General features: G+C 53.7%; 2 protein-coding genes across 2 annotated transcripts; one reads left to right on the top strand and one right to left on the bottom strand.

Moving 5' to 3' along the window:
- Positions 1-703: 703 nt before the first annotated feature.
- On the bottom strand, positions 704-6,735 carry ISG20L2 (interferon stimulated exonuclease gene 20 like 2). Its single transcript, XM_056853190.1, has 3 exons — positions 6,016-6,735; positions 2,878-3,078; positions 704-818 (listed from the first exon to the last, which is right to left on the bottom strand). The coding sequence occupies exons 1-3, from the start codon at positions 6,733-6,735 to the stop codon at positions 705-707; spliced, it is 1,035 nt and encodes a 344-aa protein (XP_056709168.1). The 3' UTR covers position 704.
- Positions 6,736-8,250: 1,515 nt separating this feature from the next.
- On the top strand, positions 8,251-18,316 carry METTL25B (methyltransferase like 25B). Its single transcript, XM_056853564.1, has 8 exons — positions 8,251-8,346; positions 8,756-8,877; positions 9,225-9,438; positions 10,002-10,064; positions 10,814-10,957; positions 13,083-13,843; positions 15,527-15,711; positions 18,126-18,316. Exons 1-8 carry the CDS (start codon positions 8,251-8,253, stop codon positions 18,314-18,316), a joined length of 1,776 nt encoding a protein of 591 aa, XP_056709542.1.
- The last annotated feature ends 203 nt before the right edge of the window (positions 18,317-18,519 follow it).

Genomic DNA, 18,519 nt, shown 5'->3' with positions numbered 1-18,519 from the left:
CAGCTCAGCAACAGCCTCTCTTGTGCCCAACAGCATTTTTTGGGGTTACTTTAAAGTTTGGTATTTGAACAAAAACCCTCTTTTGCCACACACACCTACTTCTGTGACCCACGGAGCACATCAAGCAAACCTCCTTGTTGGACTCCCTCAGCAGGGACACATAGAGAAGGCATCCGGGCCAAGGCAGAAGCAGAAGAGCACGGCTGCAGAGAGCCGGGAAGAGAGACCTTGGCCTGGCCTCTCACTGGCTCACGGGCTGGGACTGGATGGGAGCTTCCGGCCCACTCCTGTTACGGACAATCCCCCGCACAGGAGGCCACTCTAGGTGTCGAGCACTTTGCCGGCGTCACTGTTCAAGCTAAGGCCAAGGCGTCCTGCCATGGAGGTAGAGGAATCTCCTGACCGAGCCCCCAGCCAGGAAGGAAGCAGCAGCCACTAGGATGCCGAGTCCACCACGCAGGAAGGAGGCAACCAGCTGGCCCCCCAGGAACATAACTGGTCAGGCTTGAACTGGAAATGATGTAATGTACACCCACCAAAAGTTTGTCTTCACTTGTCCCCCCAACCCTGGCCCAGTTCAATTTTTTCCCAGCCCCCCCTCCCCCACGGGCCCAACTGGACTAGGCTTTGGGCCTCTGCAGCGCTCCAGCTCCAGGAGTCCAGGGGGGCAGCTAACTGCCGCCTCCGGGATGGCCACGGAGGAATCAGTCCTGCGCCGGACACGAGGCCAAGTAGCTCTCCCAGTCGGCTTCGACCACCTTGTACAGCTCCATGGTGGCCCGGGCATCCTCAACCGAAGAATGGCCGTGCCGGCCAACCTGCAGAGGAGATGGTAAAGGCAGCTGAAGGCAGAGACCCGTTGGCCATGCAGGAACCCCTTCCCCAAACAGGACTCTGCTACAGGCCAGATACCCCTGCACCTCCCGACCATGTTTCTAGCCCGGCCTCCCTCAAAGGAGCTCAGAGCATCTCTCCATTCCACAGGTGATTCTCACAAGTACGCTGTGAGGCTGATCAGGTTGAGGAAGGATGACAAGTCAACTTCACTGGCAGACTGTAGCAGAGAGAACAGGGTTCAAACCCCCAAACTCATTCCAGGGATGCAAATGCCCTCTGTGAGGCAGCCAATACAGCAGAAGTCAAAGAATTCTGGCTTTCTTTAAAAGTAATTAGAAAACACGGTTCTATGCTACAAACAAGACACCACCCTGAGAATGTGACACTGGCAGAGCCCCCAGAAGGCCAAAGCAAGCAGCAAGCGTCTCTATCCAACGGGCATCTGCTGTCATCACCAGGTTACAACTGGCTTGTGATTTATTCTCACAGCCCCTGTGCAATGGAAACCACGGATATTCCCAATGACGGGCGAGAAAGGCCGACGGGGAAAAGTGACTTCAGAGATCCCCCGACCAAGAGCACGCAAGCCCAGAATCACACTGTGGCCTCTCGTCTGTCTACGTTTCTCTTCCCCTTCTCACTTCCTCCTCTATAAGCTGGTTAAACTTTCCTTTGTTCCAGCTTTCTTCATCTGAGCAAGGTCAGGAAGGCTCCCCCCCCCCCTTTCCTGGCTTTTCGCAAATTACACAAAATTGAATTATTCAAGAGGGCTTTCCTACACAAGTAATAGGGTTGCACTGTACAAAACAGTTCACAGAGTTACTTGTATAAATGATCAGAGGTGAGAGGGGACATGATAACCATCTTCAAGTACTTGAAGGGCTGTCAATATAGAGAATGGTGTAGAGTTGTTTTCTGTTGCCCCAGAAGGTCGGACCAGAACAAACGGGTTGAAATTAAATCAATAGTTTCCGGCTAAACATTAAGAACTTTCTGACAGTTAGAGCTCTATGATTCTATAGCAGTTCCTGAGTGGAACAGGCTTCCTCGGGAGATGGTAGGCTCTCTTTCTTTGGGAGTTTTAAAGCAGAGGCCAGATGGCCATCTGTCAGCAAGGCTGATTCTGTGAACTCAGGGAGATCATGAGAGGGAGGGCAGGAAGGGATGCGGCAGTGTTTGGCTCTTGTGGCCCTTTCTTGCGTGCCCAAAGAAATGCCGATCACCACTTTTGGGTCAGGAAGGAATTTTCCTCCAGGCCAGATTGGCCAGGGATCCTGGAGGGATTTTAAGCTTCTTCTGGGCATGGAGTAGGGGTCACTTGGGTGTGTGTGGGGGGGGGGGAGGTAGTTGTGAATTTCCTGCATTGTGCAGGGGGTTGGACTAGATGACCCTGGTGGTCCCTTCCTACTCTATGGCCACTTATGCATGGTCAATTTTGCTCAAAGCTCTTTTTTAAAATGCGACCTTTAAAAAGCCTAAAATGTCCTGGTGCAAAAGGAGAAATTCCACACACCCCACTCGCCTGCTCCTTCCTTTGCATAGCCATTGGCAATGGTCGTTTCCATAGCTAAGCTATGTTTGTCATTTTTCATGGTTCTTTCAGTAAATGCTTTGGTGCAGGGTGGAGCAAATATAAAAGGTCGCATTAAAGGGGCTCTTAAGAAATGCAAAGCAGGTATGCGTCGTTTCCTGTATGACGGTTCAGCATGAAAAACTAAAAAAAATATGCGAGCACTTCAGCTTCGAACATGCTGCTATTTACCAAGCATAAATGGCCTATGATTCTAGGGTTCCAGAGACTGCTATAAAATAAGCAAAAGCTTCCAATCTTACCACGCTGCTTCTAACATAAATCAAGGGCTTGGGATACAGACAAGGAAACCCTCCCAAATCCCAGCCCGGTCCCTCCTGAATGAACAGGAGCTTACGAGCAGCGGTCAGGCCGCCTGGACCCCCGCTGGCCAGCCCTGGGTAGTCCAAGTGTGGCAATGCCCCCCCTCCCGGGTGCCCCGACTCTCTGCCAGGCCCTGCCGAGGTTACCTGGATGTCTCTGTGGAGGATCTGCTTGGTGAGGCGCTTCAGTGAGGCTGATTCATTCTCCGGGAAGCCGGCTGTGCGGTTGAGGAGGGGGATTTTCGAAGTGTCCCTGGTGGCTGATTTGGGGTGGAAGTATTTGAGGGCCTTGAAGTCATTGTGGATTGCGTGACCAATGACGATCTTCCCAGACAGGATCTTCAGGATCTGAAAGCCAAGGCAGAGGGGTTCTCATTCCACGGCAATGGGCAGAGGAACCAACTGCCTGCCCCCCTATTGCTCACCAGGCTCTTTTGTTCTGGCATGCGCAAGTGCAGCATTTTGATCCTAGCTACACCCAACCCCAGGGCAGCGTAACTGCCAGGCCTCCCTACGCCCAAATGGCACCCACACAAGGGGCTTGGGCCAGCGCTCCTAAGCTGTGCCAAAAGCACTCTGCTTCCGCTGCACACGCCATGCTCTGAGGGCACCAGCTAGGCGGCAGCAGCTCTGCCTAAGCACACCACCCAGGCCTCTGCCCCCACCAGGCCCTACAAAGCCTCAGAGATTGCTTTCCAGCTTCTCTGGCCAGGCCGCACCTGGAGCACTGTGTGCAGTTCTAGAGGCCTCACTTTAGAAAGGATGTGGACAGAATGGAGCGGGTGCAGAGGAGAGCGACGAGGAAGATCAGGGGCCTGGAGACCAAGCCCCGCGAGGAAAGGCCGAGGGAGTTGGGGATGTTCAGTCTGGAGAAGAGGAGGTTGAGGGGGGACATGATTGCTCTCTTGACGTATTTGAAGGTCTGTCACTGAGAGGAGGGAAGCTGTTCCTCTTGGCAGCAGAAGCTAGGACTTGCACTAATGGGTATAAATTATGGGTGGAAAGGTACCAGCTGGGCATTAGGAAAAATTTTTTTTTACAGTACGAGTAATTCAGCAGTGAAATCAGCCACCTAGGGAGGTGGTGAGCTCCCCGGTAGTCTTCAACCAATGGCGGGATGAACACTTGTCAGGGATGCCCTAGGCTGATCCTTCATTGAGCAGGGGGTTGGACTAGATGGCCTCTATGGCCCCTTCCAACTCTGTGATTTCATGATTCTCTGAGGCAAAGCCCCTGCCTTGAAAGCCCCTGGTCTGCTCCCCATCACTAACTGTGGCGTACTGGTTAAGAGCGGCGGACTCTCATCTGGAGAACCGGGTTTGTTTCTCCACTCCTCCACATGCAGCCTGCTGGGTGACCTTGGGCCAGTCAGTTCTCTCCAAACTCTCTCAGCCCCACCTCCCTCACAATTGTTGTGGGGAGGGGAAGGCGATTGTAAGCCAGTTTGATTCTCCTTGAATAGGTAGAGAAAGTCGGCATATAAAAACCAGCTCTTCTTCTTCTAACTGCTGCCTTGGAACACGGCCCCTGCCTGGGGCTGACTACACAGCTGCCCCGGCCCCTTCTGATCCATGGCAGATGCACGGGGCCAACTGCTAGCCAGCTACCCTCTTGTCTGAGGATCCCTGGCAGGGCCTGGGGGCACCAGTGATTAATGTGCCCTTAAAAACCAAGCCGTCACCCTAAATGTAGACCAGGGAGGGCTGGTGCCATGCCTTTCTCCCCAGAGACAGGTGTAAGAAAGAAGGTATCGTAACAGCTGGGCTGGCTCAGAGGGCATTCTGGCCTTGAGAGGTTCACACCCCAGGGAATTACAGCTGGGATGGTATTGGGAACACCTGAAATGAATGAGGCCCATGGTGTGAAAAGAGGGAGGGGTTTTCCACTGAGATAAGCTCCTTTTGGGTTATCGTCTTTGACTATGGAAACTGGCAGTAAAACCAAATGCGATCAGTTAGCACGGCTAGTTGTTTTAAGTTTCTTTTTTATTGCCTGTGTTGGAATGAGAGTTTGCCTCTTTTTTTTAACTCTCTGTATTCTATAAATTCTGTTGATTGATTTGAGCAAAGGTGTGAGGTGAGTTGGTGCGTGGCTCTTACCCTCCCAGAGTAGTAAAGCCTGAGACCCTTCTGTTTTGCCTGCAGAGCCTGGAACCCCATACAACAGGCACCAGCATCATGGCTCAGAAAGACAAGGAAGTTCCCTCATGCAGACCACACTGGGATGCCAGGCACAGAGGAATCCCCGAAGCACTCCCCCCACCCGAGTGATGGCTGAGCCAAAGGTGTGACTTTCTGAGATGGGGAAACCCCCTGCTCCCGGCACACCAGTGGGCTGCAAAACACCCAGCACGTCTGGTACTTCTGCAGCCACAAGCTCAAGTGGGAACGTTCCACCCAGGCAACACAGAGATTGTGACATGCTACCAATCCTGAGCAAGGCTGTGAAATCAGGAGAATCGTTCTAACCAGCCCCATGAACATACCCATGAAGCTGCCTTATACTGAATCGGACAACCATTTCATCATGGTCAGTCCTGTCTACTCAGACTGGCAGCGGCTCTCTGGGGTCTCAGGCAGAGGTCTTTCCCATCACCTCCTACCTGGTCCCTTTAGCTGGGGATCCCTGAGATTGAACCTGGAACCTTCTGCATGCCGAGCAGAGGCTCCGCCACTGAGCCACAGCCCTCCCCAAGAAAGCAGCATACGGTCAGATGTAGACAGCTGAGCTCAGCATTTGGCTTAAAACAAGAACATTCCTTACACACACACACACACACCATCAGCAAAAAGCAAATTATATGCCCATTAATAAAATTGGCAATAAGAAAATGAGAGGAAAGGGCCTGCGACCACTGGACCCCACAGCCTGCTGGCCCAGTTGAGGCCCAGCAGCATGCTGAAGGCTGAACCTAATCACCTTCTTGACACCTGTAGCTGCCTTATATTGAATCAGACCATTAGTCCATTGTGGTCAGTACTGTCTACTCAGATTGGCAGAGGGTCTCCGGCAGGGGTCTTTCACATCACCTGCTTGCCTAATCCCTTTATCTGGAGATGCCGGGGATTGAACCTGGGACCTTCTGCATGCCAAGCAGATGCTCCACCACATAGCCACAGCTCCTTACACTGAGGAGCTCACATCTTACAGCTTACATCTAGGAAGCTTGGCAGGCACACATACGGGGTACACAAGGGAAAGCAACCAAAGGAAGAAATCTAAAAATGGCAGGACTCTGAAGGCTCCAGCAGGGAAGCTGAGCAAAGAGCTCCGCTGCCCCCTCACCTCTTTCTGGGCTGCCTTGAATGGGACAGCGTTCATCATGTGATGCCTCCGGATTCCACTCCACCGTGTCCGGTAATTGGTAATGGGATCGACTGGCCGGATGTACTTGTCGTACATCACGTCGCCGTAATAGCCCACGATGCTGCACCTGGCCAGGTCGCTGTTCCGCCCCCCGGGCCCGGTGCCCACCATCTCGCAGTCAATGGCCACCATTTTGCTGGGCAGGACCATTGCTGCAGCGGAGAGGCCACTCTCGTACTCGCTCCACAGGTGGGCTTGGCTGAGGCCACCTGTGCTGCAGTTGTTTGTGGTTCCGCTGGGCTTTGCTGAGCCGCTTCCTGTTTTGCTGGGTGCTGCCAGGACCCCAGGCTGGCTGCAGGGACGAGGCCCTGGAGTCTTGCTGCTGCGAGTGGCATTTTCCTTGGGCAGCATTTTGGGCCCGCGCACAAAGTCACCCTCCTTTCCTTCCCCTCCTTGGCCACCCTGACTGTCAGTCTTCTGTCTCTTCTTTCCCCTCTCCCGGTCCACCCCTCTGCCCCTGTGAGAAGCATCGCGTTTGGGCAGGGCAGATTCTGGCGGCAGCTGCTTCTGTTTCAAGAAGCCCTTTTTCTCCAAGAAGCGTCGTCGTCTGACGAAGCGCTGGTGCTTCTTGCTGCCTTCAGAGCCCCTCTTTGGACACTCGTGAAGGGCTGTGTCCAGATTCAGAATGATATCTGACATAGCTGGTTACTGTGAGCAGGCACTTCCGTGCAGACACTGTGCATCCCAGGGCGCCTCACATCGAACACTAGACAAAGAAAGAGAGAAGAGTGGATTTTTCACGTTTCTTAGGAACACTGGCGTTTCCCAATATGACCACAAAAGTTCAAACTATAACGCGGACAAAGGTCTTTAGTATAAGTTTGCTCCTGCACTTATGGACCAAAACTGCAAGTAGCCTATCACTTAGTAGAAAAGGCATTATGTCAGACACAGAGGCACTAGATTTGTAAGTTAAAAGGGGGGGAGGCCAGAGATCCTGAAGGGGTTTGGGGTTTTTTCACCCCCATCTTCTGGGCATTTGGGTGTGTGTGGAGGGGAGGTAGTTGTGAATTTCCTGCACTGTGCAGAGGGTTGGAGTAGGGCAAAGCTTCTTGGGTCGCGACCTCATATGGGGTCACGTAACTGAATGTGGAGGCCGCAAAAAACCTGGCAACAGTAAAAGGTTTCTTTAGGATTTATTATCAGTAAATGCTTGATTTGTATACTGATACCTATTTCATGCACCTATATACCCGGGGTCGTGTAAAACTTTCTCGGGCGAGAAGGGGTTGTGAGTGGGAAAGGTTTAAGAAGCTCTGGGCTGGATGACCCTGGCGGTCCCTTCCAACTCTCTGATTCTATGAAAAGGAGCAGAGAAAGAAGCTAAACAGCTTCGGGGCACGATGCAGGCCTCCCACAGAAGGGGAAGGGGCTCAGGCGAGGCCGGGCAAGAAAAGGGCGCGGGCGAAGGGGAGGCCAGAGGAAGGGCGCGGCCCCCCACCGCTCCACGCGGCCGCAACAGCCCTGCAAGGTAGGCACGCCGGGCTGAAGGGGGGAGGGGCCGCCGGCGGAGCTCCCGGGGGCGCGCGCGACCCCCCGGCCGGCCTACCTCGCGGGGACGCCGTTGTAAGTCCCGAGAGGAGGAGGAGGAGGAGGAAGAAGAAGGGAGGCCCCGCGAAGCACAGCGAGGCCCGGCCCGAGAGGCCACGGCGGCTCCCTCCCGCCCTCCGCGCAGGGGCGCCTCCATCACCTGCGGGGGGGAGGGGGCGGCGGGGCCTTTGTGACTCTGCGCGGGGGTGGGTGGGGGGGTGGGGGGGCGTCCGTCCGTCCGTCCGTCCCTTCCTCTTCGCCGCCACCCGCCCTCTCCACGCGCACGGGCACACTGTCTCCTCCGACCCGGAAGCGGAAGCGCCGCTCCCCCTTACCCGGCCACTTCCGGGTCTCTCCTCTCTCTCTCCGAGCGCCGCCGCGGACTCCGCTCCCACGGCCTGGCTCCCTGGGGGGGCGGGGCCTTGCTTGCTTGCTTTGCATACGGGCGGCTGATTGGCTCGGTGGGAGGGGCGGCTCCTCCTGCCGCGGTCTCTGCCCGCCCAGGTGAGCCTCCTGCGCTGCCGGCGCAGGTGAGCGGCTCCCGGCCGGCGGGGCAGGCGAGGGGCGCGGGGGCGGCCCCGGGGGCTCTGGAGCCCCGGCTGGGACTGCAGCCCGCAGGCGGCCATGCGAGGCTTCTCGCTGGAGGAACAGAAGAGCTGGGCCGCCGCCATCGGCCGCCTCCTCTCCCGGTACCGCTTCCTGCTGGACGCCCAGGTGATCGTAAGTCGCCCACCCAGCTTTGGTACAACATTGTACTTCTATAGGTATATTTTCGACTGCTTTGGTTGCTACTTCGTGTAAATTGTATTACTTTCAGTGGGACTGTGTAATACAAGAATTGTTCCTGTTAAGGTCATAAGTGCTGGTCTTTTTTGCAAACCTCCAGGTACTAGCTGGAGATCTCCTGCTATTACAAATGATCTCCAGCCGATAGAGATCAGTTCCCCTGGAGAAAATGGCCTCTTTGGCAATTGGACTCTATGGCATTGAAGCCCCTCCCCAAACCCCGCCCTCCTCAGGCTCCACCCCAAAAATCTCCCGCCAGTGGCCAAGAGGAAACTGACAACCCTACCTGCTACCCAGGGCATGGGTCGCCTGACCGCTGCAGCTCCCTCTCCTTCCTCGCCAGGAGTTCTTCACGGACGACTTGTGGGGCAGCCTGCCGCTCTCCTGGCAGGGGGCCCTGGCTGAGCTCTCGCCCCCGCAGCTGGCCACGCTTCTTCTGGAAGGCAGTGCTTCCCCGGAGGCCAGGTGAGGTGAGGCTGCTCCGCCGCTGGCCAGATTCTGGACAATGCTGCCACTGGCGATCAGGAACCCCCCTGGGTCACCCCTGGGAGTCCTGAAAGGGGAGCCGCTTGCTGGGGGGCAGTGGGTCCCGGTCCCAAGTATGGGGGACCCTTCCTCTGGCTGCTGAAATGCTTCTTTTTACACTCCTGCCCGCTTTCATGAGGGGGCAACAAGATAGCTGCTCTGGGCTAAAGGGTGGGGGGATTCCAGGGCCTAGCAGCAACCCTACTGAGATCTCCACCACAGAGCTGGCAGCTGCTGACATTTTCTGGGGGGGGGGGTGTCTTCTTCCCCTTGGGCCTCTTCTTTAGCTATGGCTCCGTGTGGCCCCTCTCCCTCCTGGCCTTCAAAGCGGCTGCCCATGCCTTGGCGTTTCCCCGAAGACCCAGGGGTGAGGCGGGCACGTTGGTTGACGGGAAGCCGGAAGAATTCCGGGGAAACCAGTGCCACAGCTCGAAACTGCACCCCCTTTTCCGGAAGCACGTGAAGCCGAAAAAGCAGCACGAAATCCGGCAGCTGGCACAGGTGCGCCTCCCTCTTAATCAGGGGGTGGGGGGTCTCAAGGAAAAGCCATAGCAGCCCCCTGCATTCCAGGCCACTGGCTGCCTGGGAGGAATCTTCCCAGAACTGGACGTGGGGCTTAGGGGGACTCACGGCCCATCGAGGCTACTAGGTGTGGAGAGCAGAGGGAGGACCGCATTTAGAGGCAGCCAACCAACCTCCACGTGCCAGCATCAGGGGAAAGCCTCAGCCTCTGTGCCTCGTGTGTTTGCCCTTCTAGGACAGCTGAAACAGGATGCTGAACTAACCCCAGCCCTTGAAAGTGTGGGCAGGCCCCACTGAAACAGTCTGCTCCCGGCAAGCGCTCCAGCGGCCTGTCTGACCTCCTCCCTGTTGCCTTCCTTTCCACCAGCCGTCTCTTCTTTCTGGGGCTTCTCAGCTTCATGTCTTGCTCTCCAAGATGTTCCTATGGAACACCTATCTCTGCTGTGGGAGAGGGAGAGGCCCCCTCAGGGCCGCCCGCCCTTTGTTTGGACCCCTGGGGCTTGCGAGCGCTCTTTGACCTTTGGCCTTCCCACTGTCTATAGCTTGTGAAGAAGCTCAGCGACCTCACTGGGTGCCGCCGTGTGGTGGATGTCGGCTCTGGCCAGGTAGGTCAACTGGCTCCGGCATCACTGGGCTGTGGGGAGCTGTAATTTACTTCTAAAAATTCAGAATTCGGCCTTGGGCAAAGGGCACAGCTCCTCATTTATTTATCTAATTTATACTCAACTTTTCTCCTCGATGGGTATCCAAAACGGCTTACACCATTCTCCTCGCCTCCATTTTATCCTCACAACAACCCTGTGTGGTAGGTTAGGCTGGGAGTATGTGACGGGCCCAAGGTAACCCAGGAAGTTTCCGTGGCAAAAAGAAGAGTTGGTTTTTATATGCCGACTTTCGCCACCACTGAAGGAAGCATCAAACTGGCTTACAATCACCTTCCCCTCCCCACAACTGACACCCTGTGAGGTAGGTGGGGCTGAGAGAGTTTGGAGAGAACTGTGACTGGCCCAAGGTCACCCAGCTGGCTTCGTGTGTAGGAGTGGGGAAACCAACCTGGTTCACCAGATTAGCCTCCGCCGCTGATGTGTAGGAGTGGGGAATCAAACCCGGTTTTCCAGATCAGAGTCCACCGCTCCAAACCACCGCTCTTAACCACTACACCACGTTGTCATAGTGGCATACACCACTACATCAAGTGGGGATTTGAACCCAAGTTCCCCAGATACTAGTCCGACACTCTTAAGCAGTACACCACACTGGCTATTCACGCTAGACTCACATGAGACAATGCTAAGGATGGTGATCGTAACAAGTGGCCCTTGTCAGTTCCCTGTTCCCAATTCTTTCCCCAAAGGGCCACCTTTCTCGTTTCCTGGCGTTCGGCCTCCATCTGTCAGTCACTGCAGTGGAGGAAGATCCCCTCTTGGTGGGCCGGGCAGTCAAGTTTGACCAAGAGCTGGTCCAGGCCCTGAAGAAAGAACGAGCCAAAAGGATGCGGGTAAGGAGGAGCTGGAGAGGAAAGGGAGCCGGGTGCCGGGCGGTGGCAGGGCTTGGGGGAAGTGGGACCAGGGGCCTCACCAGCCTCTGCTGCTCTGTGCGAAGCAGGCCTGGGGTGGGATTCCGGCTCTAGAGGCATGTGTCTAATTTCACTGTTTACTTGGTTTATAGCCTGCCTGTCTTGCTGAAACTCAGTGTCTGTACCCAGACAGGACCTGTCCTTGCTCTTCTGGCTCTATTGATTCACTAGCTCACGCCCTCATGGAATGCCGCTTTTATGAGGAACTTCTATCACGTTCTATCTCTCCCCTTTTAACATATAAATTTTATGCCTCTGTGTCCGACATAATGCCTTTTTTTTAATTAAGTGACAGGGATCCCAAGGCTACATTGTCAGTGGCAAGATTTATTTCAGTCCTTATATCCCTCAAACACTAGATTTACGTTGCTTAAAATCAATGGATCAAGGAGCTTCTAAGGGATAAAGAAAAAACCCCTCAATGTAGGTTACAAAATAGGGAACACAATCCAGTCAGACAGCACAAGACAGCCAGTAAACAATGTGGCAAGACTAGGATTACAGAAAGCAGGAACCTGCCCAAGGCATGACATACCGTAAACAGCACAGAGAGAGGACTACAGAAGTACACACCTGTGCTGTAAAAGCCAGGTGGACAGGCATTGCAATATAGACGGCTCACTGTTCTCTTCCCTCATAAAAACCTCCTCCTGGTCTGCTCCATGATACTGCAGTTCTAATCCCTTTATAAAAACGCCCTCCGGTTCTGCAGAATGCTAGAAGTGTGGGAGCCTTCCTGACCTCCTCAAGCAGGCCGATCTGTTGTGTGGGGGCTACCACAGAGAAGGCACGTGAACAGGCACCTGCCGGGCTGCACCTTCAGAAGGCTTTGCACACATGAGCAGAGCTTTAATGGCAGAGCACAGCAGGAGAGGCAGCCCCACAGATATGTAGGACCCTGAAGAGTTTTGTAGGTGATAACCAGAACCTACAGAGCCCTATGGCGCAGAGTGGTAAGCTGCAGTACTGCAGTCCAAGCTCTGCTCACGACCTGAGTTCAATCCCAACGGAAGTCGGTTTCAGGTAGCCGGCTCAAGGTTGACTCAGCCTTCCATCCTTCCGAGGTCGGTAAAATGAGTACCCAGCTTGCTGGGGGTAAAGTGTAGATGACTGGGGAAGGCACTGGCAAACCACCCCGTTAACAAAGTCTGCCTAGGAAACATCTGGATGTGACGTCACCCCATGGGTCAGGAATGACCTGGTGCTTGCACAGGGGACCTTTACCTTTTTAACCAGAACCTAGAATTGAATTTGCCCTGTCTAGCTCTGGACTTGAAGGCACTTTACACACACACACAGCTCTGGATAGTCATGTGCTATGTGAATTTATTATGCATTGTCTTGGAATTATGGATAGATGGTTTCACAGTGATGATAATTCACAGTGGGTAGCCGTGTTAGTCTGTTTGCAGTAGTCAAAAAGGGCAAGAGTCTAGTAGCACCTTAAAGACTAACAAAAATATTTTCTGGTAGGGTATGAGCTTTCGTGAGCCACAGCTCACTTCTTCAGATACCTGTACCTGTATCTGAAGAAGTGAGCTGTGGCTCACGAAAGCTCATACCCTACCAGAAAATATTTTTGTTAGTCTTTAAGGTGCTACTGGACTCTTGCCCTTTTTGATCACAGTGATGAATAAGAGGACTAATTTGGGAGGGGAGGAATGTTTCACATATTAAAAGCGCTCTGCTGGATCAGACCAAAAGCTGAAGGAAGTAGCCCCTCCACTGTGTATGCCCTTCCACTGGTACTGAGGTACACTGCCTCTAAACCAGGAGGTTCCATTTCATTACCACTGCCTTTGAAAGATTTCTCTTCCTTTACCAGTTTGTCTACCCACTTGCATTCTGTGACAGTCAGTTTCACAAATAAAGCAACGGGCAAAGGACTTTCTTCAGACTCTTCTCGCCTGCCTGCCTCTCCGTTTCCTTGACTCTGGAAGGATGTAGGAGCCAGACGCTAAGCCGGCTCTTGCATGGCCCCACTGGTGGTTCTGTGGTGCTTTGTGGAGCACCTGAGTCCCACACCCTTTTCCTCATTCCCTCTCAGACTGCAGGTGACCTCTCTCTCCAGGGGCCAAGACACGTGGTGGGCCGGGTTGACCCCAGGGCCCCGTGGCAGGAGTTCTTGCGCTTGCTACAGCACAGGAAAGGCGAGGAAGGCCCTCCTGTGGCAGACGGCCTCTTTGCAGCGGGCAGAACCCCCAAGACCAGCCCTGGTATCCACGGGGGAACGGGAGAGGAGGGCTGCCGAAAGACCGCGGCCGAGAGCCGGAGGAGCGAGCGGGAAGGCTGCAGGGCAGGTAGGGAAGCCTCAGTCTCCGGGCAAGAAGGGCCCTCGGGCGAGGGGCTCTGGCTGCTCTGCCCTGACAGCCCCCCTCCCCTGGAAGCCCCTGTGCTGCTGACCGGCCTCCACGCCTGCGGCGACCTCAGTGTGGCCCTCCTGCGGCACTTTGTTCGCTGCCCCCATGTGGTGGGCATCACCTCAGTGGCCTGCTGCTACATGAAGCTGAGTGTGCTGGATGCAGCTGCGCCAGCAGGCCCTTCCCTCTCTGCCGGCCACGCGGAGCACGGCTACCCGCTCAGCGCCTGGGTGTCTGGGCTCCCTGGCCTCCGGCTCTCCTACAAGGCCCGCGAAGGGGCCTGCCACGCCATCGAGGGCTACCTGCCGAGGCTTGTGGGCGAGAGCGCCACCTTGAGGACACACTGCCTCCGTGCCATGCTGGAGACGGTGATTCGGGCGGCCGACCCTGCCAAGAAACGGCTCGGGGTGCAGACCATCAACAAGTCCCACATGCTGACCCCCAAAGAGTGAGTGTGGCCGGTGCACGCGCATGCAGGGGTCTCGTTTGCACAGCCGGGGCCTTGCAGCAAAGGGGTGCTTCTGCTGCTTGGCCTGTACCACCGAGGCCATGTGGGGGGGGGGCATGTGCATCTCAGAGGAGGGGCCAACCCCCCTCCAGGCTTCGGTCTGGTCCATGTCACAGGAACCGGCTTCCTCTGCCAGGGATTTTTTGGGGGGGAGTTTATTATTTATTACTATTATTGTATGCTGCCTTGAACCACAAGGAAAGGCAGATATACATGTTTTTAAGAATAAGTTTGAAGAAGAGTTGGTTTTTATATGCCGACTTTCTCTACCACTTAAGGGAGACTCAAACTGGGTTACAATCAGTATCCCTTCCCCTCCCCACAACAGACACCCTGTGAAGAAGGAGATGCTAAGAGAGCTGTGACTAGCCCAAGGTCACCCAGCTGGCTTCATGTGGAGGAGTGGGGAATTGAACCCAGTTCTCCAGATTAGCCTCCACCACTCATGTGGAGGGTGGGGAATCAAACCCGGTTCTCCAGAGACTCCACCCCTCCAAACCACCACACTTAACCACAATACCACGCTCATGCATTTGAAGTCCCCCTTTCTTACTGAGGCTCAAAGCAGATTACACAGTATAGGTCAACAGGATGAGAAATTTAATAAGCAAATCTTAAACACAGCATGGAGTGCTAGATGGGATGAGCTACTCAGTGCAGGAAAATGGCATTACCTCAGTAGAAAATAGCGCAGTGAGAGCAAGATAATGCATACAACAAACAACACCTAGAGCTGTATGGGACCTTAAAGGTAATCTAGTCCACCACCCTGCACAACACAAGAAATTCACAACTGCCCCCCCTTCCCCAGTGACCCCCTGCTCTATGCCCAGAGACATCCATACTGTGCCCATAGTCCCTTTCCCAAGTCTCATTCCAACTTTGTATATAGCATATATGCAGTATATCAGGGGTCGCCAACCTTTTTGAGTCTGTGGGCACCTTTAGAATTTTGACATGGGGTGGTTGTGGGTGCAGCCACAAAGTGGCCGCCGTAAGAGGTGGTGCCAACCAAAGAGACGGAGCTGTGCCCACACACAGAGGAAGTCTAGAATCATAGAGTTGAAAGGGACCTCCAGGTTCATCTAGTCCAACCCCCTGCACAATGCAGGAAATTCACAACTACCTCCCCACACACACACACACAGTGAATTTCCATGCCCAGAAGATGGCCAAGATGCCCCTCCCTCTCATCATCTGTCCAAGGTCATAGAATCAGCATTGCTGACATATAGCCATCTAACCTCTTTAAAACCTCCAGTGAAGGAGAGCTCACCACCTCCCGAGGAAGCCTCCACCTGTCTAGGTGCAGGGAAGAAGAGGGACAATTTTTTAAAAAAATACACTGGGAAATAGTAGCGTGAGAGAGAATATAACCAACACCAAGGCATTATTTTAATCTGTGCAGCCAGGTGGATCTCTGGTGGCCGTTCCGCGGCCCTATTGGGTAAGAGGCCCTACCTGGCCCCACCCACTTTCTAAAAACACTTGGCACCCCTGGGGACCACGTTGGGGACCTCTGCAGTATAGCTGGGCTGGCTGCAGTCCCCAGCAGTATCACAAGAGGCGCTGGCCGGCTCCATGCAAGCATCTAAGAAGGGCCGGTCTGTTCCCCTCCCCCAGATACATCCGACTTGGGCTGGAGCGAGTGGGGCTGGACCCACACGTGGCCCTGGACCAGGCAGCCTTGGAGGCCATGCTGGGCCAGCAGCAGAAGGTGGTCGCCTTCTTCAGCCTGGCCTTGCTGCTGGCGCCCGTGGTGGAGACCCTCATCCTGCTGGACCGGATGATCTACCTGCAGGAGCAAGGTGAGGGGGAGAGCTGTGGGTTTGCCGCACAGGTGGGAGGGTGTGTGCAGGGAGCGCAAGCAGGTCGCTATCTCAGGGGGACCAGCTTTCCTCTGGTGCTGCTCCAGTTCTCACGGGTCTGGCCCCTCTCCACAGAGGGCTGCCAGGAAGGGATAATAGCCAACTCAAGTTCGTTTCATTTTTTCATTTATACTTGCCTTTCTCCCCAAAGGGGACCCAAACCAGCCTTACATCATTCTCCTCCATTTTATCCTCATAACAGCCCTGTGAGGTAGGAATAGGACGAGAGAGTGTGATTGACCCAAGGTCACGCAGCAGGCTTCCATAGCACAAGTGGGGATTCAAACCCGGATCTCACAGTTCCTATTCCAACACTTTTATCCACTATACCATGTCGGTTGTCTTCATCTGCACCTGGCAAGAGTCACCTGTTTTGTCAATAGGGTAGAATCATAGAGTTGGGAGGGACCACCAGGGTCATCTAGTCCAACCCCCCTGCACAATGCAGGAAATTCACAACTATCTTCCCCCCCCCCCCCACACCCCAGTGACCCCTACTCATTGCCCAGAAGATCACACACACACACAAAAAAAAACCCTCCAGGATCCCTGGCCAATCTGAAGGAGATTGATTGGCAGAACACCCCTCTGAGCAGGCAGAAGTTTCCTCCTTTAGGCAGAAGCCTGCAGAGGTGGAAGAAGCAACCAAGTCGCCTCGGGCACTTTGAAGACTTATAAAGCTAGTGTGGCGGAAGCATTCTCGGACAAGAATTTATAGGGCCTGGGTTCAAATTAAACAACAAAAAAAGGGGGGGAACTCAACCAGAAAAGTACAGGATGCCTCAAAGGTTGAGCTGGAAACAATAAAATCTATAACAAAATAATTATATGGCGTACACAATAGGTTTGCTAAAGCCCTGGATATAGAATACAAACCATGGGTCTTGCAACATGGAAACTCGCTCACACAAAAATCTGGTATAAAATTATCAATATTTCTGGATGTGTGTTAAGGTCAACCTGTTATAAAACGTATTAGCCATGGTTTTCTATAAGTTTTTCTGTTTTTACACAATACCTTGTAAGGTGTATTTCCAGATGTATCTTTAATAATCATGTTTCATATTTATGACCACTGAGGAAGGCCCATTAGACCGAAATGTGTATGGTCTTGTATTGGTCCTTTATAATGAGTGTATCATGAACACATGAAGCTGCCTTCTACTGAATCCTTCTACAGACCCTTGGTCCATCCAAGTCAGTATTGTCTACTCAGACAGGCCGTGGTCTTTCCAGGGTCTCAGGAGGTCTTTCACATCACTTACTTGCCTAGTCCCTTTAACTGGAGATGCTGGGGATTGAACCTGGGACCTTCTGTGTGCCAAGCAGATGCTCTACCACAGAGCCACAGTGAGATTTTTGTAACGGTTTATACTGATTTTTTAAAAATATGTAGCCTGTATTCCAGGCCTTGTGTTTTTAACAAACTTATTGTATACACCATATAATACAAATAACTACTTTGTTATAGAATTCATAGTTTCCAGCTCAACCTTTGAGGCTCCCAGGCCTGGGTTCAAACCCTGCATCACCACAAAGACCACTGGGGACCCTCGGGTGTCAGCCATGCCATCATAACCTAGGCTACCTTGCAGGGTTGTCAAGCCCACAAGAAGCTCCTTAGTCTGGAAGGTACAAGGCAAGTCTGGTTCTGGCTGCAGCAGCAGCAGCGTGGCACAGCGGCTGTTGTTGCCTAACTTGGAGGAAAGCATCCCAAAGTTGCTCTGAGGCATTCTTTCCTGTGTCCCTTTCCAAGACGCCTCCAATGTGTGCCAGGTATGGTGCGGTGGTTAATATCTGAGACCAGGGGCCCGTTGGGTTTCGGTTCCTGCTCTGCCACGGAAGCTCACTGGGGCAACATGAAAATCTGTCGAGGGTGGCGGTTGTGGTAAAGTGGGGAAGGGGCAAACGATCTAATAAGTTAATTCACAGTGGGTAGCCGTGTTAGTCTGTCTGCAGTAGTAGAAAAGAGCAAGAGTCCAGTAGCACCTTAAAGACTAACAAAAATATTTTCTGGGAGGGTATGAGCTTTCGTGAGCCACAGCTCACGAAAGCTCATACCCTCCCAGAAAATATTTTTGTTAGTCTTTAAGGTGCTACTGATCTAATAAGTTGCTTTGGATCCCCATAAATAGTTGATTTATTTATAGCATTTACAACCCTCTTTCTTCCCAAAGCACCTGACATTGTTCTCTTCTCCAATTTATCTCACCGCAGCTTCCCTGCTTGGCAAGCATGCCAATGCCCAAAGTTTCTTGACAGCCCTGGCAAGAAGCTGGGTTCTCAGGGGTGGTGTGTGTGTGTGGGGGGGGGCCCCTGGGCTTAACCTCACTCTCTCGTCTGCCTCCTGACAGGCTTCCAGTGTGAGCTGATCCCTCTGTTCAACCCTACCTTCTCCCCCCGAAATCTTGTGCTGGTGGCAGCAAAGACGGACCTGAGCTCTGCTCTCGCTGCCTGGGGGGCCGAGAACAAGAAGGCCCAAACTGAGAACAGGAACGCAGTCCTGGAAGGGGGCGAGAGAGCAGATTCCGGCTGGGGTGTCTGAGTGACTTCTCTCTAAGGGTGCAGCCAGGAAAGCTGAGCTCTTGAGCACAGACTCTCTAGGGCACTTGAGCCAAGAAGACAGGCAGAGCGTGGGTGTTTGCATAAATAAACCCCTTTACAAGAAAGACTGTTCCCTGCTGCTTTTTTATTTTTTAAAAAGCAAAGGGCCGTTCAGTAAAAGCACAACCCAACCCCACCACTCTG

The sequence above is a fragment of the Euleptes europaea genome, chromosome 7, assembly GCF_029931775.1.
Source record: "Euleptes europaea isolate rEulEur1 chromosome 7, rEulEur1.hap1, whole genome shotgun sequence".
Lineage (NCBI taxonomy): Eukaryota > Metazoa > Chordata > Lepidosauria > Squamata > Sphaerodactylidae > Euleptes > Euleptes europaea.
The sequence above is the reverse complement of the archived record's forward strand: the minus strand, read 5'-3'. Positions and strand labels throughout refer to the sequence as shown.

Bases quoted from the DNA above. Each gene is read 5' to 3' on its own strand.
- ISG20L2 (XM_056853190.1), bottom strand. From the start codon at position 6,735: ATGTCAGATATCATTCTGAATCTGGACACAGCCCTTCACGAGTGTCCA. The intron at 3,079-6,015 runs GTGAGGGGGCAG...CTTGGCTTTCAG, and splicing joins TCAAGGCAGCCCAGAAAGAG to ATCCTGAAGATCCTGTCTGG. The intron at 819-2,877 runs GTAACCTCGGCA...TCTCCTCTGCAG, and splicing joins TCCTCCACAGAGACATCCAG to GTTGGCCGGCACGGCCATTC.
- METTL25B (XM_056853564.1), top strand. From the start codon at position 8,251: ATGCGAGGCTTCTCGCTGGAGGAACAGAAGAGCTGGGCCGCCGCCATC. The intron at 8,347-8,755 runs GTAAGTCGCCCA...CTTCCTCGCCAG, and splicing joins TGCTGGACGCCCAGGTGATC to GAGTTCTTCACGGACGACTT. The intron at 8,878-9,224 runs GTGAGGTGAGGC...CCTCTTCTTTAG, and splicing joins AGTGCTTCCCCGGAGGCCAG to CTATGGCTCCGTGTGGCCCC.